Raw genomic sequence first — 27,780 nt, 5'->3', positions numbered from 1 at the left:
CAACTCACAATTTGAAACAATCCAAACATATTTACAACACTTTTTATCCAAATGTTACATTCTGAAGTTCACCATTTGTCGTGGGATTATGCATGTCAACATACATAATAACTTGATTTCACAAAGTAACTATTTTATTGAGAGAATTTTAACAGAGTTCATGACATCATGACAGAGACATTGAGCAGATATTCAGTCCATAACACAATAGAATGATAATGTGTTGTTTTGTTCCATAATCCAATGCATGTATTTTATGTACAAATGTACTTGATACCATACAAATCTAAAATTTGAAAAGCCCACGGTTATTAACAACTTCTTTAACGAATGTATTTGCCGTCGATTTAGACCTGTACTCCTTCCTTAAAATCAAAAGATACACTTTGGAATTGCATGTAAATTAACATGGTTATCAATGTAAGTGTTATTTATAACTCTTACCCAGACACAACTTGAAACAATCCAAACATATTTACAACACTTTTTATCCAAATGTTAGATTCTGAAGTTCACCATTTGCCATGGGATTATGCATGTCAACATGTACATGATAACTTGGTTTCACAAAGTAACTATTTTTGTTGAGATAAGTTTAACAGAGTTCAGAATAAAAATGTGCGGTTGTATTCCATAACCCAATGCATGTATTTGATGTAGGGCCTACTTGATACCATACAAATCTAAATTTGAAATGCCCACGGTTGTTAACAACTTCTGGAGGAGCCAATTTTGTAATCATCTTGCTCTCCATGTAGAAAATGGCATCCTTTTTTGTAGGCCATTTCCAGTACTTTCCCACTGGCTCCATCACTGACACCTGAAACTCACCCTTGCGTGTGAACCCAACAACTTCACCAGGAAATTTCTTTCCTTCGTACTCGACCACATACCAATCTCCCACTACAATGGCCTTACCAGTGGCGGATCCAGGGGGGGGGCCCGGGTCCCCCCCTTGAGAAAAAAATAATGTAAAATCACGTGATTTTTACCTTTTTTGGGGGTTGGGCCCCCCCCCCTGGCGCTCAAGGGGGGGGGTGCAAATTGAAAAATTTTTGAGGATCTAAAAAAAAAAATGTGCTCACTACCCCCCCCCCCCCCCCCCCCCCCCCCCACTGAGCGAATTTTTGGCCGGCGCGTTTTTCAAATTTTCGGAAGCAAAAAAAAAAAAAAAAAAAAAAAAATTGTGCTCTGTACCACACCCCCCCCCCCCCCCCTGAGCGACTTTTCGGCCGGCGCGATTTGAAAATTTTCGGGAGCAAAAAAAAAAAAAGTTGGGCCCCCTCCCCTAAGAAATCCTGGATCCGCGCCTGGGCCTTACTACCACTTTGGGTAACCACTACATCATCCTTGTCTGCCCTATTGTCTTTTGTGAGAATGTGGGATACCACTTCATCCTTTACGACCTTCAGGAAATGCATCTTTCCGATGCCAGTGATTGGCTTGGCCTGAATGAAAACATCTTTCAATTTGAGCTTCTCATTCCGCTTAGCAATTTCTGTTGACTTGACCTCTGTGACGCATACATTCTCCATGAAGCTTGCTGCTAGAACAAAGCTGCTTGCATCTGCTACAATGTCTTGGCGGCTCAGAACTCTTTGCATCACAAAGCGCTTGGCTGACCCTCCAATCCCATCAACAGGGCCTTTTCCATGGGAGGTCGAAAAGAAGTTCCACTTGATTTGAATCTTGTGAGCCTCTTGAAGTGTGCAGAGTGCTGCTGCCACAAACCGATTTTTGAATTGCGAAGCTGGGCCATCTGACCAGATAGAAATAGATGTTACCGTATCTGGTAGATATCCTAGCAGCACATCAAGGTAGGCTATGATGGTTTCCTTGGAGTGTGTGAGGTCATCAGATGCCAGGATATGAGAATGTAGAGATCCAGAGTACCAGAGTGCTGCAGTGAAGAGGGATACTTGACGTTGATTCCAATGTGCGCTCTGGACTTCATCTTGAGCAACGCATGTAAAATTTTCAGAGAAATCCACCTGGAGGAGGGCACTGTGGGTGTCATGTGATTCAGGAGAAACTTTTTCCCTCTGAGCATTGTATGCTGATGCTTGCTCACGCTTTACATAGCAGTGCTGCAGGAACTGAGGTAAGATGGCAGTGATGTGCTGTACTAGCTCTCCTACAGTTCCCTCCTCTTGAATCTTCATCATCCGTCCATCTTTATCCGTCTCCCACTGAAGCCATGAGCAAGGGCTGTTAAGGGATCCCTCAAAAGAGAAGGCTTTGCTAAATCCTGCTCCATCTTTGCATTCTGCACATTCATTCATCCAGCACTCTCTTGATGGTTGCTTGCAAAGGAGCAAAGCTGGGAGATCACGGGTGTAAGCAGGGAATTCTGGTTGAGCCTTGTGAAGTGCAGTAAAAGCATTAATGGCATTCTCGTGGTACCTGCAGAGACAGACATTATGTGGCAACTTTTGGCTAAGCAGGACATGCTTTGGGCGACACTCTGCAAACTTGGACTTTCCCACATGTACTTCTGGGTAAATCTCACAAAAGAAGGCATATGTCTCTTTAATTGAAGCAGTGAGGTGTCTAGCCTGCATTTTCTTCTTTCCGTCTGCATTCCAAATAGTCAGTCCTTTCTGCCTGGGGCCTGGCGACTCACATCATCTCTCTCATAGAAGTCTTCGATGACTTTCACTGTATCTTCACTGACTTTAGGAGGACCCGTCTTCCTTTTCTCTGTTGAAGCTGATGGTAGTTCATGTCCTTGCTTAGCTTCTTTCTCATACAACTTGCGAGAGACAACAATTCGCCGTTTAGGAGTGTCGGGGAGTACTCGATCCATTATCCGATGTGCCCTGGCAGTGGCTTTTGCGAGTGCCATCGCACTTTTGAAGGGCCCATGACTTGCTTCTGCTTCTGCTTCTGCCTTTCTTTCTTTCTTCAATTTCCTGTGCTTTGCTACTCGTTTCTTTGTTGCTTCTTTCGTCTCCCTTTCCAGTTGTTTTCTCGCATATTTTGGCAAGGTCCTCTCTCTCAGCTTTTGCTTCTCCCGGCACCTCTTCATGGCTGCTGCTTTTTTCTTCAAGTATTCTTCATACTTCCCCATCCTCTTCATCTTTTCTATGTAGTGCCTTTGTTTCTCTTTCTTCGTAAACTTGGGCATGATGACCTATATATCAAAAAATAATTATAATTTTTTAAAATATTTTTGTACAAACCAAATCTTTAAAAAAAAAAAATAATCAGGATGAACAAAGATTTCCAGATTCGTAATTGGTATTAGAATCCTTCTATTAGTGCGAATCTGGATAAGTGTTGGAAAGTCACCATACAGAAAAATTGATACAATATAACAATTATGAATAAAATCACTTTTTTTTTCTAATTTACAAGAAATCATATAACTTAAAATTCATGATTTCCCATAATATTTAATGTATCCTTTGGAAATTTGAGTAAAGGTCAATTGCCATGTTTTCTCAAAGTGTTAAACAACTGCATTCGGATTAAGATGAAAGTTTCCACGGCAACAAATTAGCCAATGCACATAAAAACAAATACAAAAAAGTTCATTAACCTTCACTTTTTCATTTGCATCTATTCCATCTAGTTGATGTACATGTACATTTGCATGTACATGTAGTTGATACTAAATATTTTATGTACTATCAATTGCCAATGTTGACTTTAAAAAGTGTAGTGTGAACTGTACATACAATGAAGACTGTAGAAAGTAGCCTATAGCCTGATCTTAAAGTATTTCAAGAAACATAAATAAAGATTACAGTTACTACAATTGAAAATAAATAAACTTACCAGATGCTGACACTGGGTGACAGTAGATTGAGATTCAACAAGTTTTGCTAATTAGAACTGCTTTCATGGAGAAAGATTCAAGAAGAGTTTTAATACAGTAAAGATGATTTGACTCTTCCCAAATGTGATGCTGCATGGATTCTACACAGATATGATGCTGCTTAAATCGTCGCTGTTTTCACGAAGTGACGGTAGTGAAAAAAAATTGCATTCACTTTGCGTTACGATTTTCTTCACTACCGTCACTTCGTGAAAATAGGGACGAAATGGTTGTCACATGGCTGTCACATGCCTTTAATAAATGTTCTATACTGCCATCTCTTGTCTTAGTTAAAGAATCACTTCACTTTCTTCTGATTAAGGCTTACAAATAAGTATCTCCTGGCACTAATATCATGGTTGGTAACGTTACAATCCTTAAGCCTGGTTGGTAACGTTACATGGTTGGTAACGTTACAGATTTTGACTGCTAATATTTTCTACATCATAGAATATTTGTAATTCTGGTTCCTTTACTTCAATAGAGCATTGTATAGGAAAGGAAAATTTGAAATATGACAATTAATAGCCCCCAGATTTTCTCTCCAGAAAAATAAATTCATGTTTTGGTTGGTAACGTTACATGGCGTATCAAGGGTTTGGAATTTCGTGAACTGTAGACTAAATCACTTTTTAACTTGAATTTTGCTTAATGAAACCATGAGGGCATTGTACTCCCTCAATAAATTCAATAGGTTTGTGAGGATATACATGTAGTTACTTTTATGTTGATAATGACTTAAATAACTTTTTTTCCTCTTATATTACAAATTTCACAGGAAAACATGAACAATGTTCATTTGCAATTTTCACTCACTTATACCAAATGTATGGTGTGGAAAATATTTTTTTCAGATACTTTGTGGTGTCTTTAGTCAAATACAAAAAAAAAAAAAAAGAAAATTTGAATTCTAAATTTTTTACTCATGTCCACCTAATCATGGAATTGCCCCAAAGTTCTCCTCACACTTCGATTTCGCATAAGTTGCATGCACGTGAATACTGTGGTCATGTCGTCCGTAGTTGTATTATACCTGATTGGCCCAGAGTCAGGCCATGGGAAGACACATAGTCTCGTAATGCTACACCCCCTTAAAGGTGAGCGATTGTGTGAACGGTTTCCATTGAAAACTGCAATCAAGACTAAAAATGAAGTTGAACTTCAGGCGGCTTGTACATTCGTATACAGACATCGGCCCGTAACTCTGGTGTGGAGATACCCTACTACTGACTACTGCTGCTAGTAGTACTAGTATTAGTACTAAAACATACCAACTACACTTCTGAATCTGAGCATTGCAATGATTAAATTAGGTTCAGAAGTGCCAACGTCACACCGATTGATTGTGTTAGATTTATAGTTTGATGAAACGATGCCCAGGTTACCATGACCTTGTTCTGTAGCTTCCCCTGACTATGTTTTATTTTTGGTAATTCTCCTGGTTATTTTTTTTTCTCTCTCTCTATTTCGCTCTATAGTCTATATAAATTTCATCTCTTTTCTTCTTCAATTCTTGTGTCCTTTTTCATTTTATTTCTTTCTCCAGGATTTTGTTCATAGGTCTATATTTTGTTTTTATTTTGTATTGGTTTCCTGGAAATGCACTTTCCTTACTTTTTTGTTGTTGTTGATCATATCATTGATATTCTATTCATCTTGTTTGCCTACAACTACTACCATTAATAACAATACTAGTACTACTACTACTATTTTTAATATTGTAATCATTATTATCATTATTTTTTTTATTTAAAAAATATTTTTTGTTATATCCCTCTGTTTTTCAGACAAGCATTATTGTAGAGACACGATGCAGAACACTTCAAGATGATACGAGCTTCAAAATGATCATTCAAAGAAAACTTGTGCTGTTTTATAACTTCTTATTCAAGCAAGCTGACATCATAGGCAGTGTATAATTCACTTCAGGTAGAGTAGACAAAAACAAATTATCCAGCATCTACTCCTCAGGCTGTCATTAATTTACTTTCCAAGAACAACTATTCTAGTCCCCGCCATTAAAAATATTTTATCCAAATTCCATTTAGATGAAATAAAAACCTTTAATTTACTGATACCACTATAATGTAAATGACCCCCCCCCCCCCGCAACAATTACACTCTAAGAACAACTATATACCATACCTACATGTACAAACAAAACCTTTATTATTTATGTCACTCATGCAGCCCCAGGAATTATGCACTAATTGTTATGGGCTAATAAAGAATTAGAGATAGTTTTTATTTTGGAAAAAAAAAAGAAGAAGCTTTTTTGTTTGCAGTAGCCATTTTTTGTGATTTAGAATTGTATGTGTACACATGTAAGTGTGATTTACACACAGTGGTATTTTAGTATTTGATAGTAATACCACCTGAGCTCTTCATCAGTTTACCAAATACCAGAGCTTTTTTTGAGCTTTCTGCATGGAGCTATACCGCTCACCGCTCCCCATGTAGGTTTTCGCTGGTCATCGCCTCTTCAATAATGTGATATCAATTCCTGCCCCCCCCCCCCTGCCCTCTCCCTCCTGTGGAGATATCACCCAGGGAGTGTTTCATGTTCATGCCACTAGTTGCTCTCACCATTGGTCTCGCAATAATGATCTTTAGATAATATTTTTTCCTTCAATAATGAACTATTAAAAAAGGTAATTTTTTTAGATTTGTGACCACGATGTGTACGTCCCTTGAGAAAACAATGCCAGGAATGGTTAGAGGAACTAGTGGCATGAAAGGCCTGCCATAGTAAAGTTCAACTAAAAGTCGATCTTAGTCTTTGTGAAACACTCCCCAGGAGTAGTAAATAATGTCTGAATGCACCTCTTTATATTTCTTTATGTTAGTCGTAACTCCACAGCTATGGAATGCCGCTTGGCAGGGCTCCTGTTCACCTCCAAGTTTGACTCTGGTAACTTGGCCCGGGTAGAGAGAGTCAGTTCTGACGATGATGAGGACGGGACAGGCCACCGGGTGGGGGATGCCAACGCTGCCCCGGACTACGAGTTTAACCTCTGGACCAATCCAGACTGCGGAGGAACAGAGTTTGAAAATGGCAACAGGCAAGTTTCTCAAGAAAGTTATGACATGAGGGAAAATCTCCATTGAGTGGTATTTCCAGCCTGAATCAATTGAGAGAAGTATCAAATGGTACAAAACCTATCATGGCAGTGATATAATGCTGTGCATTATCCATTATCTTGTTCTCTGTGGGGACCCATAGGCCATATGAGGTTACTATGTGATATATTTGTACTGTTCACACTAGAAATGATGCCACTCTCTACCAAAAATGTTGAAATGACTTATAAATGTATACATATTCATATTCATATTTATTTCATTTCCAACAGAAAGGTAAACAAAGATATTACATTTGATTTCGTACATAATTCATTTTTTCAAGAAACTATACAAATAAACTTTGCACATAATAAAATTACAAGAATTTCTTAATTTCTGAGGAAATGGGGGGCATCCACTAAAAAGCAGCACCCACATGGACTGCAAAATTATATGGGTATATTTTGTATCAAACACATACTCATGTATAGAACTCATTCTTGTGCCTGGCTCAAATTACTTCATGCAATTATAAGAAATAACAGAAAATAGAAGTCTATAATATTTTGCATAGAACCTTCAATTAAAATGGCAAATCAGAAAAAAAAGGCAGGTCACCCAGACTATATGCTTACTGAGTTTAACTTTCTTATTCTTCTCCCAATCATTTCCCTCCCTATGTCGCTTCTCACAGAACCTGGTTCCACTTTGCCGTGAAGGGTTGCCCCATGAACAAACTGATCAAGTTTAACATCATGAACATGAACAAGCAGGGCAAGCTCTACAATCAGGGGCTAGCTCCGGTCGTCAAAGTCCTCCCACAGAAACCCAAGTGGGAACGCATCCGGGACAGGCCCTACCATGAGGTGAGAAAATGTCCAATCTCTCTTTCTTTCTCTCTTTTTTTTTCTCTTTCTCTTCTTTTTGATAATTTACATACATACATGTTTTCATCCTTGTATAATATTTCAGATGAGACATGCAGTAGTATGTTAATATGTGTCATTAAATTGTTATCTTTACTCTTACACTCAATTACACTATAACTTTGAAATTTGTTATCCAATGTATAAACAAATTTGAGAATGATCCTATCTGTTTGGATTGAAATCAATAAAGTTTGAATTTGAATTTGAATTGATACAAGTTCTGACAGCCTCCCCTTCCCCACCCCCAACACACACACACACACTTGATGATGATTCATACCAGTATAAATGTAGGTAGAAGAAATAAATATCATCTATGGAGAGTGAGAAGGCTGTTAACTTACACTGTAACATAGTCAATACCTTCCCGTCTCTCTACTAATGTTTTGCAAAATGTTTTATACACAGTCGGGGTGATCAGAATTTACATGGACAATTTTTGTCGATTAGAATACATCGTCTTGAAGCATTCTATAGACTAGACAAAAGAAGCCTCTATACCTGTACTTGAAGGATTGAACTGTGCAGTACACTAAATTTACTTATATAAACTGATTTGCCCTAGTTCAGAGCTCCACAGACTATAGTATTTTCAAAGGTAGAATCTGTGCTTGCAGATAGAAACTAGAAACTTGCATCAGTGCATAACCATTCAGTCATGCATTTTCATTCTTTCACTCTGCAGACTGTGGATGGTCAGTTCATACTCTCCTTCACCTATCGCTTTGAGTACCGCTTCTCTACGGTCTACTTTGCGTTCTGCTACCCGTATTCCTACACAGAGTACCAGGACAAGTTCACTGAGCTGGACAACAAATTCAGCAGCAGGAATTATGATTCAGGCTGGTAAGTTGATTTTTTCTTTGGGTGGGAGTCTAAGGGTTATGATATTGCGCAAAGGGGCAGGCTCTTTATTGGGTGTTTAAATTTGAAAAAAGGATTTCCCTAAATATGGCCCAATTAAATGATGTGGATTAGAACGAAAAAAAATGTATTTAGGTTGTCAATCACAACAAATGACTAAACGCTAAGGACTAGATATTAGTTATTATCCACAAGTTATTAGTTGGAGGGGGGTGGGGTGAAATCTACTACCTCCGGGAGCTGCTATGCCACTCCTAGTATACACTACGTGTGGACCTCATAACCATCCTACATAGCCACATCTCTGTAACAACAATGTAATAGTATTTAATCCCTCTCTAAATCAAACTCTGTCTTAATTCAGCCCTAACAGTGTAATCTACTACCACCGGGAACTGCTATGTCACTCCTTGGACATTGGACAAGCTCTGTGTGAACCTCATAACCATCTGAAATAGCCACATCTCTCGAACAACAATGTATTAGTATTTTATTCCTCTCTAAATCAAACTCTATCTTAATTCAGCCCTAACAGTGCAATCTACTACCACCGTGAGGTGCTATGCCACTCCTTGGACAAGCTACGTGTGGACCTCATAACCATATCATCTTGCCATGGACTAACCACAGAGAGGGAACCAAGACTGCATAGACTCTTCCCTGATACATCTACACAGAGGGCTAGGAAGTTCAAAGGAAAGAGGGTAAACTTTAACACTTTATTCTCAAGTAATTGTACCTTGCTCATATACATGTATGTAGTATATATCATCTTTACTAATAATAACAACTGGATCTTGGTCTTTCAGGATTTAGCTTGAATAAAGAGATGTCTCAGAATTTGTAGAGTCCTATACTAAGAAGCCAGTTTCCAGTTTTTTTTCTCATATCAGGACTGTCCAAGAACTATGCCAATGAGTTGCAGTTCAATATTATAAACCATATATTTGTATGACCTTTCTTCCAGGTTTATTTCTTGAGTAGTCGTGTTCACCCGGGCGAGACACCAGCCAGTTTTGTCTTCAATGGATTCTTTGACTTCATCCTGCGTAGCAAGGATGAAAGAGCCTGTCAGCTCCGGAAGCAATACGTCTTCAAACTGGTCCCTCTCCTGAATCCTGATGGTGTCCAGAGGGGCTACTACCGCACCGACCAACGGGGCGTCAACCTCAACAGGGTCTATGTGAACCCTGACCCCGAGCTCCATCCGTCCATCTTTGCTGCCAAGAGCGTAGTTCAGCACCATCATGTGAATTCAAGAGTGATGAGGTCATCGGTTGACTCTGGACGAGGTAGGGGAATTCCCCCAGGCGGTGGGGTAACCCCCGTTAGTCATGATGGGATGAGGAGGAATGAAAGGACAGAGGGTACAGACAATGCGGAGGAAGGTACAGAGGTGAGGGCAGAACTAGGGAAGGACAAGTTTGTCATTGAGAAGAAAGGCGTAGGGGCTAATGCAATTCTCGTTGTGCACCGTGGTAGCAAATTAGACAACAGTTCACCACTATTGTCTAATGATGAAGAGAAGAGATACAGTCCTAATGAAGGAGGGATAAACTCATACGGTGATGGATTGACGCCGGGTAATGATTTATTGTTCTTGCCAAACAGTACCTCCCACAATGGCAAAGAGATTTCAAGGGACGATGCATCTGTGGACGATTCTGATGTCGAAAGCGACATCGGCATGAAGACGCAAACCCCCCTGTCTAGCAATCAATCTAACAACAATGCACAGCAAGTATTACCAGTAAACTGTGGGGATACCGACCCAATGTCTATACCCTCAGAAGAAAGTGGTATAGCATTCTACGTTGACCTTCATGGCCACGCCTCCAAGCGCGGCTGCTTCATATACGGCAACTTTCATGAGGATGAGGAGCGACAGACGGAGAACCTCCTCTTCCCGAAGCTGATCGCTATGAACTCTGCGCACTTTGATTTTGACGGATGTAACTTCACAGAGAAAAACATGTACACTAAGGACAGAAGGGATGGCATGTCGAAGGAAGGCAGCGGCCGGGTTGGTATCTACAAAGCAACAGGAATCATTCACAGGTACCATGGTTGTGGTGTCGAGTAAATTGGGCAACAAATTTATATGATTTTTCAACCTCTTCTTGAATATATTGTAGAATTTCTAAGTTATTAACAACAAAAAAGAGAGCAGACTCCCCATGTACTGCTGCTGCATTAACAAAAACAAATTGTATTATTGTTTTTTTGAGGGGGGGGGGGGTTATTTTATTTTCTCAACCATAAGATTTAACAGCTCTGTTTGGAATACCCCCCACCCACTCTGCCTTTATATGCAACATCAATAAGATATTGGCAACTTTAGGGAAACTATACTACATGTACATGTGAAATCTTGGTTTTCAGTATTTCAAAGAGAGAAAGAAAGAAAAAGAAAAAAGGAAGAAAAAATCGAGTATAAAAAGACTAAGAGGCAAGATATTGTTTGCATTTTCAAAGAACCTTGCCTCCAATTTCTGCAGAAATCATATTCACTGAAAAAAGCGATCTTTGCTGAGAGTAATATTATATCATAGTAGTTGTTTCAAAACTGTTCTCACTTTTATCCAGCTACACTCTAGAGTGCAACTATAACTCTGGTCGCTTTGTGAACTCCCTCGCTCCAGCCTCCAATGATGAAGGGAGGGCATCACCGCCTCCCCTGGCTGGGTACCCGCCAAAGTATGGACCCCAACATTATGAAGAGGTAAGTATCGAGGGGTCAGACGTAACTCCATTTTGGCCATTTTGAGAAAAAGTGGTTTATGTGTCACTGAGCATTTGGGCCTTAAGAGGTTAAGTCTATGTTTCACTAGCCATTGGCTTCTATGGGGTGTTGGGTGGAGGTAAGTCTTTGTGTTTCCTGGAAAGCCCACATTTTTCTGAACATTTTGATATCATATACTCATTTTGACAAAATATGGAGTTACGTCTTTGTGTCACTGAACCCTCGATTTGATGTCATTGAATTCAGATTTCAATAACTGTGTTATAGCATTGTGTAGTGTCATATACCTTCTGTTAGGATCCAGAAGCGCTTTTATTCCTATCATTAAATGCCCTTCTGGCTCCTAACAGACAATTCTTGGGCGTCATTTAGCAACTTGGAAGATGTTTGCCATTTAAAAGTATCGTTTATTTGTAGGTGCAATGTGTAAAGGGTATTTTAAAAGCATTCATACACTTGCTTTTATTAATTGTATAATTTGTTTTTCATTTATAGGTAATGCACGGTGTTACAAAATTTCAAGGATTCACAAAATAGATTTCCTTATTTTTTGGACACACCCAGGTCGGGCTCATTACGTAGCATTTCGCTCTGGAATGCTAGTACTATTAAGAAATTGATGTGTACTTTTGATCTTTTAGAAATTTTCTGTCACAGCTATACTTTCTTTTGTTATGGAGTACCTTGCCCTGTGCATGTACCTGGCTCAATAGTAACAAGGGGTTCAAAGGTCATTTACCCTACCTTTGACCTCCACACTACAAAACATCAATATTTCATGAACAGGCCGCCATTGCCAACGTCAATCCAGACCCAGATGAAAAGTAGTTTAGTTACTGTTACGCTGATTTTTATCCATTTTTTCAGGTTGGTAGAGCAACAGCCATAGCTGCCCTGGACATCACAGATACAAACCCTTGGTCTCGGCTGGCAGGCACAGAGAGTGGCAGCGTTCACGGTGTCAGGGCATGGGTTCAACGCTACTTACGAAGCATGCGCGGGGCTCCCTCACTGCCCAAGAAGATGTCAAGGGTTGCTTCGAAAACATCCAGGTACATCAATCTTGTGTCTCACTTTGATAAGGGAAAAACATTTAATACAACAATTTTGGTATTTTTATAATTGAAATAACGGTGCATATTAAGGTAATCAACAATATTCTAACTCTAGATGCAGAAAAAATGGGTAATTTTCTTTTTATGCCTCCGTTACGAAGTAGCCGGAGGCATTATGTTTTCGGGTTGTCCGTCCGTACGTCTGTACGTACGTACGTCCCGTTCTTGTGATCGCGTTATCTGAAGAACCGATTGATGGATTCCTGCCAAACTTTGGTCATGTATGTATCTTGCAGAGCCAATGAACTGATTAGATTTTGGGGTCACGAGGTTAAAGGTCAAAGGTCACAGGGCTCATTATGTATGCAAAAACAGCTCGTGATCGCGTTATCTCAAGAACTGATTGATGGATTGCTGCCAAACTTAGGTCATGTATGTTACTTGCAGAGCCAATGGACTGATTAGATTTTGGGGTCACAAGGTCAAAGGTCAAAGGCCACAGTGCACATTATGTATGCAAAAACAGCTTGTGATCGCGTTATCTCAAGAACCGATTGATGGATTCCCGCCAAACTTAGGTCACGTACGTTACTTGCAGAGCCAATGAACTGATTAGATTTAGGAGTCATAAGGTCAAAGGTCAAAGGCCACAGCGCACATTATGTATGCAAAAAGAGCTCGTGATCCCGTTATCTCAAGAACCGATTGATGGAATCCTGCCAAAATTAGGTCATGTATGTTATATGCAGAGCCAATGAACTGAGTAGATTCTTGGTTCATAAGGTCAAAGGTCAAGGGCTTATTCTGTATATGAGAAATTGCTTGTTATCACGATATTCTGAGAACCTGTCAATGGATTACAATTGAAATTGAATTCAAAAAATTTCTTCTGTTTTGGTTTGTAAAATTGCTCTATGACGGAGGCATCATTGTCGACTGCGCGCAGTCGAATTCCATCTAGTTTCCTCTATATTGTCCTGTATTACACTTTAAGACAACTAATACTTTTTTATGGTCATTTTAGGGTATCTTTTAATGACAATGAAAGTCAAATAAGGGGTAAAAAGAACTGGGTCAATAACATTCAGTAATCTAGGACCAGATTGCAGTTTTGCCTTTAATTTAATACAACCAGTTGATTGATATAGGAAGTCAGTCAATAATCTAAATGGCTCCAATAGTAACAATCTTTTTTTGAATTGTCTTTGTAATATTCCAGTCTTGTTGCAACAGTGATGACTCCTGCAAAACCTAACAGAACAAATCTGTTCCATTCTGGCAACTCCGGCAACAATGCAGGCATCAGTAACACCACAAGCTATTCCAATGCACAACAGAATACAAGCAACAGTCCAAAGAGAAACCTTCATTCCAAACCGTTAGGACCTGTAAGAGGTAAGAATCCACTTACACATTTTAAAAAATGTAAGCAATGGCAACATTTTATTGTTAAAAGTAGAGAAGAGATGTGACTTATACATTTAATTCAATTATTCACTTATGCAGAGAGTGTAATTGTGTCATGAAAGTATTTATTCTACCCCCCCCCCATCCCTTTCTATACGTAGGGAATATCAGGTGGTCTTACAAGTTATAAGCCCTCTGGCCCATCTTTCTATGAAACAGAGGGACAGAATCAGACTTTTGTCTTTCAATTTATAACATTAATATTTGTCCAAAGTAGATGTGACATAAACTAATTTATGTTTTACCCCAATGTTTTCTAGAATCTAATGACAAGATAAAAAAAACGTTGAATTTCCTCTAGAAAATGATGAAGTTTTTTTTTACCTCTTGCTTCCCTATAATTATTTTGTGCAAGATGTTAAACAAACAATATTTGTCATGGTTTGATCTGTTGTTATTGCAGAAACCAGAGCATCAATGGAAAGGAGAAAGCATCTAGCTACCCTTCAAGGGACCGGTGTCTCGACATCCACTGCATCCTCTGCTGCCTCCGCCTCCACCACCACCACCACCGTGGGCGTGGCATCCACCTTACCATCAGGGGGGAGGAACTTCACCATACCCCTCCCCCTGACCCACCACAAACAGTCACCACCATCAACCACCAGATCCCTCAAGGCCGGACCGGCATGGGCACATAAGAAGAACAAGTCCGACACGGCGCTGGGAAAGAACGCGATCGAGTCGGGGGGCGGACAGAAGGAATCAAGCAACCAGCTCTCGCCCCGAACCCTCCTCTCAAAGTCAACCAATAATCTAGGGACGTTCACCCGCCATGGAGGCCCTATGGCGTCAAGCACACTGCCCTCTGTTGTCACCGAGCTGCTCAACTCCGTCATGATCAATGCGCTGGAGGGGTCCCAAGGTGGCGACAAGGAGCAGTCCCATGCATTCTCGACGGCGTCGACGGCGCAGCAAAGAACAGCGATGTATGTCAAGAACCATGGGGTGAGTGCATGAGTGAGTGATAATCGAACGTGTTTCAAGCTTTGTGGTGAGTGAATAGTGTCAATGCCAAGCATCAACATTAACCTACAACTGTACTAACCCATTGGATTTATATGCAAGCACACTAATACATTATATGACGCTGTAATGTGCTTTTGAGTGTGCAGACCATATGTATATAGACCCTGTATTTGTATCCTTGTTATGAAATGTTATTATCGTGTACATTGGACCACCTCTTGAGAAAAAAACCCATAATTTTAAAGAAATTTTTGCAAGTATTTAACATGCACTATGTTAATTCAAATGTGATTTTACGCAGGCATTAACAAAATGACATCCTTGCTTGGATGAAGAAAAAAATATTTCCCATACATATGTTTTGGTGTTTGCAAAATTCAAAATGTTTCATTTGATAACACCACCATTATGAGCACCTAACTGTCATCTGCAAATTGCATCTAACCCATTGGATCACACTATATGAGAATTAAAGAATTCAGAAGTCAACGGCCTAGCGAAGCCCTGTACAATATTGATTTTTAGTTTCTCTACCCCTCCCTCATTTTTTCAATTTTTGCGATGAATTTTTTGTTCTTATAAGAAATTTTTGTAAAGTGAGGAATCTACTCTATGAATTACTCAAAATTATGAAATTGATGCAATTTGAACTTGTTTTGAACCTCCGTTTTGTATTGGAAAAGTGAAATATTATCAAGAAAAATTATGATGAAACTGACCACATAGTATTTTGTATACAAGAATATTGTCACATACTAACACAAACGCCTCTTTATTTAAAACAAAAAACTACAAATCAATTAGCTTGGCATTCATGATTTGGATTAAATTTGAACTAACTCTTCATAGGCTACATACATGTACGCTTGACATTAACCTTTAACCTGCATATATATTTGCCATTTTTACACTGTGTCTGCCCCTCCGCTGCTTGTCTGATGTTGCACTCACCTACAGAGCACTGTGTTATCACCCAGTACATCTGATGCTGTGCACACAGTCAAGCTGGAGTTCCCTCCAACGGTAAGAATATACCACTCGCTGGCAGGGGTGTCCTAGCTCTGTCGTATTGCTCAATGATTCTTGCAAAGGTTCTGTGTGGAATTCTGTATGAAGAATGACAGAGCCATTATTGTTTTATATAATTTTTTTTTTTTTTTTACTGCAGTTTTCAAACAAACGTAATAGCACCATTTTGTTTTCTGGAAAGATTGGCATATATATCTTGGGTTTGCTGCATTTCATTACAGGTTCTCATCGTTCATCAGATATTAATGAATCATTCATATATCATTCTTTTATTGCGGATATCAATCATCATATCCTGTAACCCTATAAAGTAATGCAGCTCTGAAAATATAATCTGTCAGGACACTTGTTGGACCTTTTTATGGCTATACATATGTTGTAGCCATAATCATTTCCAGCTTGTTTGCTTTGTAACCTACATGTAGGATAAGCAATTTTATATACATGTACAAAGACAAAAATTTCTTTTTATGTTTGATTTTCCTATAGTACCATAGAATTGTCCTTTCCTTCATACCAACCTCGGCAATATTGACATCAAATTTTGGTCATCCGACAGTTGCTTGTGCTTCTCCGACATTTGCTCCAGGCTTTCTTGTTTTAAATATATAGAGATTATTAGGGTTAGGTGTGCAAGTGGGTTCAGGACTTCAGGTCAGGGTAAGAGTTGGTACAGTATATAGTATTTGTTCCAGGGTTTAAGTTCATAATATGTTTTGTGTACAGAAATTGGCTATGGAGCATTTAAAGCCAGAGCATGTGGTGTACAACCTGAATTATACTCTCTTCCTGATTTCTCTAGGCACCATCTGCACTCTCACCTAAGGGCCACCAATCTTTGTTTCCACGGCAACACATGACAATAGACCTTCGGGCATCCTCATCACAGCCCGCCCAGCATCATGGCAACATACATGTGCAGGGGGAGAAGAGTGATCTCAAAGCACTGGGGAGTCTGTGTTTACATGAGGATAGGTAAGCAAGATATTATAGAGAGAGATATATACATATAGAGAGAGAGGGAGGGAGAGAGAGAGGGAGAGGGGCAGGGGGGAAGGGGGCAAAAGAAGGATAGAGAAGACTAAGGCAGAGAGAGAAAAGGAGAAAAAAGAGAGAGAGAGAGACAGAGCAGGGGGGCAGAGAAGGATAAAGAAGTGTAAGAGAGAGAAAGAAAGAGAGAAAGAAAGAGAGAGAAAGAGAGAGAGAGAGAGAAAAAAAAAAGAGATAGAGGGAGGAGAGGGCGGGGGGCAAAAGAAGGATAGAGAAGATTAAGGAAGATTGAGAGAGAGAGAGAGATATAGACAAGCATACACGTAGAGGGGGAGAAGAGTGAACTCAAAGCTTTAGGGAGCCTATGTTTACATTAGGAAAGATTAGCGAAAGTGAGATGGAACAAGAGAAGGAGAGACAGATCTAGACAGGCAGACAGAAGCTGGCAGAGGCAGAATTAAAGATTAAGAACTTCAAAATTGACTAATTCTCTGGGCAAAAAAGACAAGAAATTTTAAAAATAGGGGTTAACTGATAGAGATTTATATACAGTATGTAGATATTAACAAATACAGAAATACATCAAGTACATGTAAGGAGAGAAGAAGAAAATAGAGCAACTGTATGTGTTCTGAAACAGGTTTGGCAAGGGGAGAATGAACAGAAACATGTAATGAAGTTTGAAGTTTTATTTATTCCACATTTTATATAGAAAAACAGTTTACCTTTATATTCTTTTTTTTAAATTTTTTTTTATACAGATGTATATTATTATAAGAGTAGATTTCATTATTAATCTTGTCCTTATTTTGATATTTCTTTAGTTCATGAATTAGTAGTTATGTGTAATTTTGTTGTATTAATATTGTAAAGCGCATTGGTATTTTCTTCGAAGATGAAATGCGCTATAGAAACCTAGGTTATTATATTATTATTAAGAAGAAAAAATTAAAAAATTAAAGATTTCAAATCAAATATAATGTACGGAAAATAAGAATAAAATTTTGAAATATGTAAATATAACGGGCAAGGTAGTACAATGTAAAATGTGAGGTCAGAAAAGAAAGAGAGAAAGAAAGAGGCCAGAAAAGCAGAGACAGGAGTGGAGATAGAATCTAATATTAACAAAAAATATTAAATGGAGTAAGATAAAAACTTAGAGGATAGCTGGAGACAACATGATAGCTAGGCATGTTGATCAATTGTTGAGGTTAACAATAGCGCTACCCTGTCAGAAGTACAATGGAAGAGTCTTCTGGCTGGAATGCTCCCCAGGGAGTGGAAAATGTGCATACATTGTGTACATGTACGAGTAAGCCTGAATCTGATGACCGGGGTAATAATATTTCTGTAAAGCGATTAGGCACATTGTTGTATTGATGTATTGGGCGCTATATAAAAGCGGAATATTATTATTATTATTACAATGGAAGAGTCTTCATTCTCCCTCCACTATCTCCTCACACACAGTCAGCAGGACTCGGCCGACAAGACCAAGAAGAGACGGAAGAAGGTGAACGGACCGAAACGACGCAGCATCTCCCACAGCCCTAGCCGCAAGTCCCAGAAGAACTCCCACCGGGCGGCGCTGACCAAGGGAGGTAAGCACAGCGGGACAGACAGCGACCCTGAGCGATTGATGAACCGCAGAACAACGGAACGGACGAGGCAGAGGTCACTTACAAGCAGCCTCTCAGATCCTACACCTAGTAAGTAATTGCTGTGGATTTATGATACAGTCAAACCTGTCTATAGCGCCTGCCCAAGGGAAACACAAAAAGTGTGTATCTTTGTAGATACATGTAGGTTCCTTTGGTACATGATTCAATGAGAAACCATTTTCAAAGGGAAACAACAAATGTGGCCTTTGTAGACAGGTTCCTTTGGTAAACGATTCAATGAGAAACCATTTTCAAGGGGAAAAAAAATGTGGTCTTTGTAGACAGGTTCCTTTAGTACATGTTTAAATGAGAAACCATTTTCAAGGGAAACAAAAAATGTGATCTTTGTAGACAGGTGGTCAAACTCACTAAAGCAGGTTTGACTGTATTTGCTTCTGCAACACTATCTAACTCAAACCTTAGAGCTAATTACTAAAACCTGATTGGAACCCTAACCCTTATCTAATATATTTGACAAAATAAACCCCAGACCAAATGTAGCAGTACCAAATGTCAATTCTCGATCCAATCACTGTAAATGCCAGAATATTTTTTACTTCAGATATTTTTGCAACTGACAGGGACACAGATATTATAACACAGGCTACCTGCTACTTGTCCACACATGCATTATCACCTCTTTTTTCTCTTTTTCGTTGTCATAGTTATTATTGGTGACCATGGATCTATTTGCAAAAGGTACAGAAATAAAAACCCTTGCGAAAAATAACAGCTTATAGAGTAAATTATGGATGCTAGGCTGACTTGATATAGATGACATCAAATTAATTTAGAAATGGGCATTAGACAAATTGGTCATAAAAAGTAATAATTTAATTAGTTAATTACACAGAAATCTTGATTCTTTGTATCTTTTTAACGGTTTCACAGACGATTTGCACCCAATGTCTGAACACACTACTTTTGCATCTCACGGGGACCGTCGGAGAGACAGTACACCAAAGAGGTAAGTTGCAATTATTGCTTCCACCTTGCAATCTTTCATCTTTCAACATGTGTGTTTCTTGAATAGTGAACATGTGTTTCAGTCTCTACTCCTAATATCATTCTATTTCACAATGGTGTTTGCATTCTTAATAGTTTACTAGTGATTTTTTTTTCCCTGTTTGGCATATTCATATGTGTAAATATTGTGTGTGGTAAATGTGAAATTTGTATTAATGAGTTTCCTGAATGTACTAAAATTTGCATACAAGTCTTTTTTCCCCTTTTAATTCATTCACTTGAATTATTATTTTTTTTTTTAATAGGTTTTTATTAAATGTGTTTTTTAAAGTGGTGCAGAGATGGTGCTGGTTAATTTTTATGTTTGAAAAAGTCTTAAAGGTAATACAAAGTTTTGGGAAATTTTGAAAATTGGCTGGATAGTGATTCTTTACAATTTTGAAATAATTTGATGCCCCTGTGGATGTATTATAAGCACTAGAAAATTTAACCCCTAAAACACTTCTACTTTCGAGAAAAAATGAATATGAAAATTTACCGGTGCTCCGGGTAAATTTCGATATTTTCAAATAGCACCTACGGCCATACAATGGTAGCTGCGACCTTGAAAATCTCAGAATATGTAGTTGTGATATATAATTTCTAAATAGGAATAGCCAATCGGTCGATTTTAGTTACGAAACATTTTTTTATGGCTAAATTAATATCCTGACCTTGAGAGGGAGCCATACATCGAAAGTTTATTATTTACAATTTCATCACTTTACCTCGATTTCAACCGCGACAACGATCACCGAATATAGTGGGATCGCATATGTTTCCAATATGTTCATTTGAACCAAATTCATGACCCATACCAAAACTTTGTATTACCTTTAAAGTTTGTAAATACTGTGGTGATTAAAGATTTGTTTGTACCTACATGTCCTCAATTGTATAATACATTTAACTTTGCCCCTTTTGTTTTCCAAATATATTTTCTTATGTTTGCACTTGGGCTGAAAAGCCTTTTTATTTTTTGAAGGTTGGGGGGAAATGACTGATTTGATTCTAAAAATAGCTGCCTCAAATCCTATCTCATACGATTTCATACTTTTTTCCTTTCCTTTCTTTTCTCTCACATCTACACTCTTCGTTGTAACTAATTTCCTTGTTCTGTCGCTCCATCTTTTGTGTGTTGTTGAGTGCAGTTTTCAAACCATGCAGCAGCACCTTCTAGCCCTCTCACAGCCTCACAATGCTGGTACGTTCATACTTTCATTCCATCACTCAATCAAAATCATATTTCAATAGACCATTTTCGTAATGTAACCAAACTTAAAGGCCGTCTGTACTAGTTTGACTAGGAGGGATTAGACCACACAGGAAGGTCACTGACAGGTGGCTTTCTCATTAACTCAGCTCTCAATTAACATGAGGAAAAGAGGATCATGGGGGACCAATGGTCACCGATTAGGCATTGTTTTCTATATAGAGGGAGCAAGTAGCTACAAGTAGTACAGTGGGCCTTTAATGCATGTATTTCAAGAGTTAGAATGCTTATTACATATGTTACTTGTTGTTAGGTCAGGCAAGATATAATGTTCTCCCTACCTGACAACAACTAATGTATGCAGTTTGTATTCTGACTATTGAAATACAATTATGCATATCAGATGAATGCAATAATTTGTCTTTGGTCGCGTATGCATTAGATTTGGTTACATTACAAAAATGGTCAGTTCCTCAGCTCCTCTTTAAGGTTGTTTTGCATAATAAGTGGAATGAAAAGCTGAGTTCAGAATTCAAAAGGCATGATGTAGTTGAATTATAAGTTTTTATTTGACAGCGGTATCTATCTGAATGAAATTTTCAGTACAATAGGCCCAATCAAGGTCCAATGTACTAGTACCAGTACATGTATTTCCCAGTTCCATATCCTAACAATACCTGTATGTGAAAAATTATTAATTCAACTATGTACATTTTGTGTTCCAGACATATTATTCTGTGCCACCTCAACAGAAACAAGAGAAAAGGGTGCTCTATTCTAGCATTGTTTTGCTTGTGAATAATACTGATAATGCAGTGGAAAGAGTTTGATTTTTTTTTTCTCTCTCTCTCTCTCTCTCTCTTTCTCTTTCTATTTCTCTCTCTTTCTCTTGTGCTTACTGCTCTGTCATTGAATCATCAATTCAGTTTTGTTCAGTTTTTCTTGTAAAAATGAAAATGTCTTTTTTTTGGAGCTTTTTGAGGCTTAATTAATTTATTTTCTTTTTCACTGCATCAGATGACTGCTTCGCTGAGTTTATAACAATTTTTCTTTCTTGCTCTTCTTTCAGGAGTCGCTCGATTGGCAGTATGCAAGAACCTTCCTACCTTAAATCCAAAGTAGGAAGCCCGATCAAGAAATCAAACTCCTTCACTGGAGGACGGGTAAGTACTCTCAAGATACGGTGGTGGGTGGCTCGCGATTACATAAAACTCTGCCAGAAACGAAGGATTGCAAAAATATCAACAGATTTTTGCAGCTCGGTGATTTCGTAAATCATACAATGAAAGCGCAACGAACGTATTGATTGTAGCGTTGCGGATGGGCTCTCATGTATTCTTGTTTCCGAGAAATATGAAATAAAATACATTTTGTGTTGCATTAAAAAAAATGCTACAAATATTCCAGAGGGTGAGGAAAAGCTTATGCAATGCATAACAATTGATTATTGAGTAACTTGATCACAAAATCTTTCCAGAATACGTTTGTCACTCCATACATTTGTTACTCTACACGTTTGTTACTCTACAGCTCCCAACTCCTACTGCTAATTAGTTTTTTTTAATGATATGTACCCGCTGTCTATTTTACAATTGTACTTCGTTAACTTTATGATGTAATCGCAGACACATGTACAGCCCAATTGATGTAACTTTCTCTTTATGGGTGAACATGCCTTCCTATACTTAATTCTCTCCTTTCTTCCTTTCACTATTTTTTCTTTCCTATCAACGTTCTTTTATAAACAATGTAATTTTCATAATAATATCTATAATGTTCTTTCGGTAACTGTGTTAATTTATTATGGGCGTTCCCAACTCAAGCTATGCTTTCCGGGTTTTCGCTCCTTCCGTATCTGAATTATTTACTGTATACTCTATGTTGAAATAATTGTTACATATATCATGTATGTATATACATTGTGTTTTATATTGTGCTGTTGAGAAGGAAATAAATGTTAATAAATATAATACAAAATACTAGTTGGAGGAACTCATTCTGTGTTATAAGATACAGAAATGTGAAGCGTATTTCACCTGTACGTCAAAGACGAAGAAGTTTGCCGCATCATATCTTAATTAGCCTTAAAACCCCACTGCACTACTTATAGCTAATTGCGCCCTCTATATATAGCCAACAATGCCTAATCGATGACCATTGGTCCCCATGGTCTCCTTTTTCTTAATTTAGAGCTGATTTGATGAAAAAACCACCTGTCAGTGACCATGCTGGGAGGTCTAATCCCTCCTGGCCAAACTAGTGCAGATAGGCTTTAAAGGGCATTGTCAAGACCCAACCACTATTGTGTTTCCGATAAAACATGTACAGATTATGTATTCTTGATACTTATTTCATGAGGGAATGGCTTGCCGTGGGCCATTGAAATCCCCCTGAGCTAGATTTCTTGAATTCTTTGTGATCATAGTGATGACATTTTCTGATGTTGTTGTCATGTAGTATGATCATAAAGTAGATGACCAACATTTAATACTTATAGATATACATTATTTCAACCTGTTTCAAAAAGATATTTCTGTTGTCTTTCCAATTCTAATCTTCAGAGAGATTCCAGTGTTTCCTACCAAGTGGTTGAACTGAATGAGTTACTGCAAAGGCGGCAGTCTCAGAAAACACCCATCCCAGTCAAGAAAATTGGTTTCTGGGTAGATTTCTAGCCCACCTTCATTGGCTTCCTGAGTTGCTAGTTACACCCATAGCTAGTAAAGAGGAGATAGATGCGTCACAGGAAGTCACATTCGTTCATAGGTCAGATTCATGGGTCACAGAAAATACCCATCCCAGTCAAGAAGATTGGTTTCTGGGTAGATTTCTAGCCCTCTACATTTGTCATCGTTGGCTTCCTGAGAAGCTAGTTACACCTGTAGCTAGAGAAGAGGAGATAGATGCGTCACAGGAAGTCACATTCGTTCATAGGTCAGATGCATGGGTCACTGAAGTAGTTCCTCCCATATGAGAATGAAATGGCATTTGAATATGCATCTATCTATGTCACAGATAACTCCATGAATATGCTATGGTTCATACTCCAAATGCTGGGGCGGCGACCCAGAAGGGGGAGGGGGGTTGATTTTTTTTTCCTGATGGTTATGACAAATTTGAAAAGATGTTGAAAGTGTAAGTTATGCTTGATCATTATGCAATATGCAGTGTTATAAATGTTTGCTGTATAAGTCTCAAAACATACCAAGTTACGTCTCTTTTCATTTAGAGAAGAGTGGATTGATTAAAACTTTGTTTGAATTTTAAATAAGGTAGTGCAGTGACAGAAGGTAATGAAATATATAAATAATGAATATCTGCAAGTACAGTTGAAAATCTATAATATTTCAAACATTCTGTGATTTTTTTAAATGAGGTGTGGGCATGCAATAACCTGTAGTTCCTTTGTTCTAGAAATGAAAAAGATATTGCTCAAAACAATTGTACCATATATTTTTTACTATCTAATATTCAGAATATTTAATTTTTTCGCGTTGTGAATTGACTTGAAATTCAGTACTCCATGGGGCTTAATATTCTAGGCAATTTAATTGTTTATTGCCGTTTGCTTTGCTGCGATTTTGTATAAATCATCTTTATGAGCTGCAAGGATACATCGTGATGTCACTTCAAATTTAGTTCAGGGGTTGTGAACTTAGAGGCTGTTATTTGCAATGTCACAGACTGCACACGTTTTACTATGCATAATTCGATTTGAATTTATTCCATTTCGTATCAATTGTTTGCTAAATGAAGAACATAGTTGACAAAGTAAGTTCAAAATTATGAAATGAAACAGGAACCTACTGGAAAGCATAGCTTGTTTTTGTAAGTTCCCAAGAATAAAAATGATATGAACATTTGGGACAAGATACATGAACATTTATTTGACTTACATTTTGTCAAGTGAAGGCTCATATTTTGAACATACATGTAGTATTATAAATGTATGGCATGGAACTACATGAACTAACAGAGATGACAAAATAGTTTTGGGTGATTGGTACACTTTAGAAATACATGATGTTTGTAAACACCAGACAGTATGAACAACTACGAGGAAATTGACATACGTAGTCTTTCTGTAATACCAAAGGTTGAAGTAGCCTACCAAATATACTTTGATCCATTCCACTGTGTTATCTACATAAGATAACATTTGTATGATTGTAAGTATGTATTGAAGTGATGAATTGATGCTTAATTATGTTGTTTGGTATGAAATGTGTGAATATCGGGATAAAATTGAGATTTATCCTCTCTGACACAGTATGAGCTCTTAATCATTAGTCAGAAGTTGGGTATTTTACTTTATAATATGACCTTGGCATATCCGGACACCTACCCCCTGGACAGCCACCCCCGGATAACCACCCCTAGGATAACCACCCTGACAACTACCCCCTAAGACAACTTCCCCCTACGACAACTATCCTTTAGGACAACTACCCCCGGACAACTATCCTAGGGGGTGGTTGTCCAAGGGGGTAGTTGTCCTGGAGGGTGGTTGCCCTAGGGGGTAGTTGTCCTAGAGGGTAGTTGTCAGGGTGGCTATCCTAGGGGTGGTTATCCGGAGGGTAGTTGTTCAGGGGGTAGGTGTCCTGGAACCGACCTTGGAAGTAATATTTTACATCTTTTTGCCAGTATGTGTCTATGTATTTTATTTATCAACAAGTATTCTATGCGTAATGTAGGGAGAACACCTTTTGAAAATTCTTGCCAATTTAATGACTATCGATTGCAATTATTCACAAAGGGATCTAAGTGTTGCCAATTTGTTGATCATCAACACTTTACAAAGGGTGATAATTCTTTTTACCTAATATTTGTCTGTTTACGATACTTTATCAGGTTATGATTACTTACATGCACTTGTAGGTGATAATTTGCATAATTATTAATTGTTGTAAAAAGGCAATATAGTCTATTATATTCTGTGGACATTTATTGGCAAATTTGATTTAGGGTAGAGCTAAAAACAGAGGAGTTATAGGATATTAGATGAATTAATTTTATTCTTGAAATATATTTTACATATTTATAGTACCGTCATCCCGTCCAGAAATTAATATCCAAAGCAAGCTTTTTATCTCTTCGTTTTCAAAGTTTTTTTTATTTGAAGTATTTAAGAAAATGTAAATATGGTTTATGTATATTTAAAGTGTAAAGTTATCTCCTTTTTTAGATATGTAAAAGAGCAGGAATTCAGAAATAGGTCATTTGTTTAGCTGAAAGGTCACATGCATGTACAGTCCGGGTACATTAATAATGTTTTCTTTTGACAGGGTCAACTCTCTTATGAATTTGTATTAATGCCCTGCGAAGCAATCTGGATTCCCGAATTTATGTCAATTTGTAGTGCTGGCCTTCGTGTGCAGTTTACTTACAAGTGTCTTCAGCTTTTAACCTTAACATGTAAACTTTATTCTGTTGGGAGTGAACAATACAAGTATGTGAGAAAGAGGAAAAAAAGTACATGTAGGTTTATTTATTATCTTTTTACTCCAGCATTGTCAGCAGATATATAACAATTTTTTAACTCTCATTTTTGTAAGTAATTAGTAAAGTGCAGTATATAAAGAAGTGGAAATATATCCCACCTCTATCGAGAAATCTATAAGAATAGAGATGACAGCGATTCAAAAAAAAATGTGTTAAGATATATGATTGCTACTTGCTTATTTGAAAGTTGTGTATTTGTGTTGTACATGTATTTATTGAAAGAGAGCTGAGGCATTATTCTTTCATAATTAGGTGCTGCCTTTTTATGAATAAATCAAACTTTTTGTGCTGTGAAACTAAAAAAGGAATTGTGTTACTTTCTTTACTTATGGTTGATTAATCCAGAGTGATTGAAATGTGTTTATGTGTGTATGTGGAGAGAGGGGGGGGGGGGGGGGGGGGGGGGGGGGGGGGTGTCGACGTGTTCATGTACATATTCACAGGCAGAATGAATAGCTTGAACACATCACTGAATGAATAAGTGGAACCACAAACTTGTAGTAGCCTGATTTTCTCTGTAAAAGCCTGTCATTTTCATTGATAAAAGGGGGGAGTAGCTATTAAAGGTATCTTCCTTCCTCCCGACTTTCCATTAAAAATTCTCTCTCTATCTCTATCTATCTCTCTCTGTCTCTCTGTCTCTCTCTCTCTCTCCCTGTTTGGAAACTGGAATATTAAAACAGTTTCCAAAAGCCAAAGAGACGATTAAAAAAAACAAATGAAACAAAAGTGGCACGAGATAAATCCATGTCTTCTTGATATTTCACAAATTAATGAATATCACTTCAATATTTATTGCCGTATTTGACAATCGCACATGACCAGGGGCGGATCTAGGGAGGGGGTAGGTGACTTGACCCCCCCCCCCCTCCTCTTGGGCTGACCCCCCCCCCCCCAAAAAAAGAGGGGTGGGGTAGTGAGTACTAATTTGTTTTCTTCATCCCCCCCCCCGAATTTCAATAAAGTGCCGACCAATAGTTTAGGGGGGGGGGGGGGGGGGTAGAAAAAGAAAAAAAAAACTCACTTGAATATTTATTGCTGTCTTTGACAATACACTCGCACATGACCAGGCGGATCTAGGGGAAGTTAGGGGGTTTAACCCCCCCCCCCCCTCCCCCTTGGGCTGACCCCCTCCCCCCCAATTTTTTGTTGTTATTTTTTTCATTTTTATTAGTGCTTTCTCGGCACTTTTTTGAAATTCGGGTGGCAAAATGAAAAAAAAAATAAAAAAGTACTCACTACAACACTGAGCGAAATATTGGTCGGCGCGATTTTCAAATTTTGCTGGGTCGACCCCCCTCCCCTTAGCAAAAAGCTAGATCCGCCCCTGATGACTGCTGAACACGTAGGCCTACTGTACAAAACACTGCTATTCACAATTGTATACAATTTTCTTGGACATCTTTGTCAAAATGTCAAACAACAAAAATTAAGTCGCAAGGGAAGTCCATTATTGGGGGGGGGGGGGGG

At 38.3% G+C, this 27,780-nt stretch overlaps 1 protein-coding gene and 1 long non-coding RNA gene across 6 annotated transcripts in view; one reads left to right on the top strand and one right to left on the bottom strand.

Annotated features, from left to right (window-relative positions):
* The window catches only part of LOC764034 (cytosolic carboxypeptidase-like protein 5), a 29,268-nt gene extending 4,653 nt beyond the window's left edge, over window positions 1-24,615 (top strand). Inside the window, exons 2-18 of one of the 5 annotated variants that reach the window (XR_004063789.1) lie at window positions 5,608-5,749; window positions 6,667-6,882; window positions 7,578-7,749; window positions 8,498-8,658; window positions 9,203-9,380; window positions 9,644-10,734; window positions 11,263-11,398; window positions 12,287-12,471; window positions 13,694-13,869; window positions 14,345-14,889; window positions 15,868-15,933; window positions 16,742-16,914; window positions 18,400-18,638; window positions 19,482-19,557; window positions 21,878-21,971; window positions 23,370-23,574; window positions 23,743-24,615. Coding sequence is in view for 4 of the 5 variants with exons in the window: in XM_030983327.1 (XP_030839187.1) it covers window positions 6,683-6,882; window positions 7,578-7,749; window positions 8,498-8,658; window positions 9,203-9,380; window positions 9,644-10,734; window positions 11,263-11,398; window positions 12,287-12,471; window positions 13,694-13,869; window positions 14,345-14,889; window positions 15,868-15,933; window positions 16,742-16,914; window positions 18,400-18,638; window positions 19,482-19,557; window positions 21,878-21,971; window positions 23,370-23,483 (3,606 nt within the window). In the remaining variant the exon portion in view is untranslated. Of the gene's footprint in view, window positions 1-5,607; window positions 5,750-6,666; window positions 6,883-7,577; window positions 7,750-8,497; window positions 8,659-9,202; window positions 9,381-9,643; window positions 10,735-11,262; window positions 11,399-12,286; window positions 12,472-13,693; window positions 13,870-14,344; window positions 14,890-15,867; window positions 15,934-16,741; window positions 16,915-18,399; window positions 18,639-19,481; window positions 19,558-20,746; window positions 20,800-21,877; window positions 21,972-23,369 lie in introns of all 5 variants that reach the window. The other 4 variants (XM_030983329.1, XM_030983327.1, XM_030983328.1 and 1 more) reach the window with 4 other exon arrangements.
* Window positions 2,892-3,930, bottom strand: LOC105439941. The gene is made up of 2 exons (XR_004063790.1): window positions 3,781-3,930; window positions 2,892-3,133 (listed from the first exon to the last, which is right to left on the bottom strand). It is a non-coding gene; the product is annotated as an uncharacterized LOC105439941 (long non-coding RNA).
* Window positions 24,616-27,780: the final 3,165 nt, after the last annotated feature.

This window comes from Strongylocentrotus purpuratus, unplaced genomic scaffold, assembly GCF_000002235.5.
Source record: "Strongylocentrotus purpuratus isolate Spur 01 unplaced genomic scaffold, Spur_5.0 spur5_scaffold_13, whole genome shotgun sequence".
NCBI lineage: Eukaryota > Metazoa > Echinodermata > Echinoidea > Camarodonta > Strongylocentrotidae > Strongylocentrotus > Strongylocentrotus purpuratus.
This window is presented reverse-complemented; position numbering and strand designations above follow the sequence as displayed.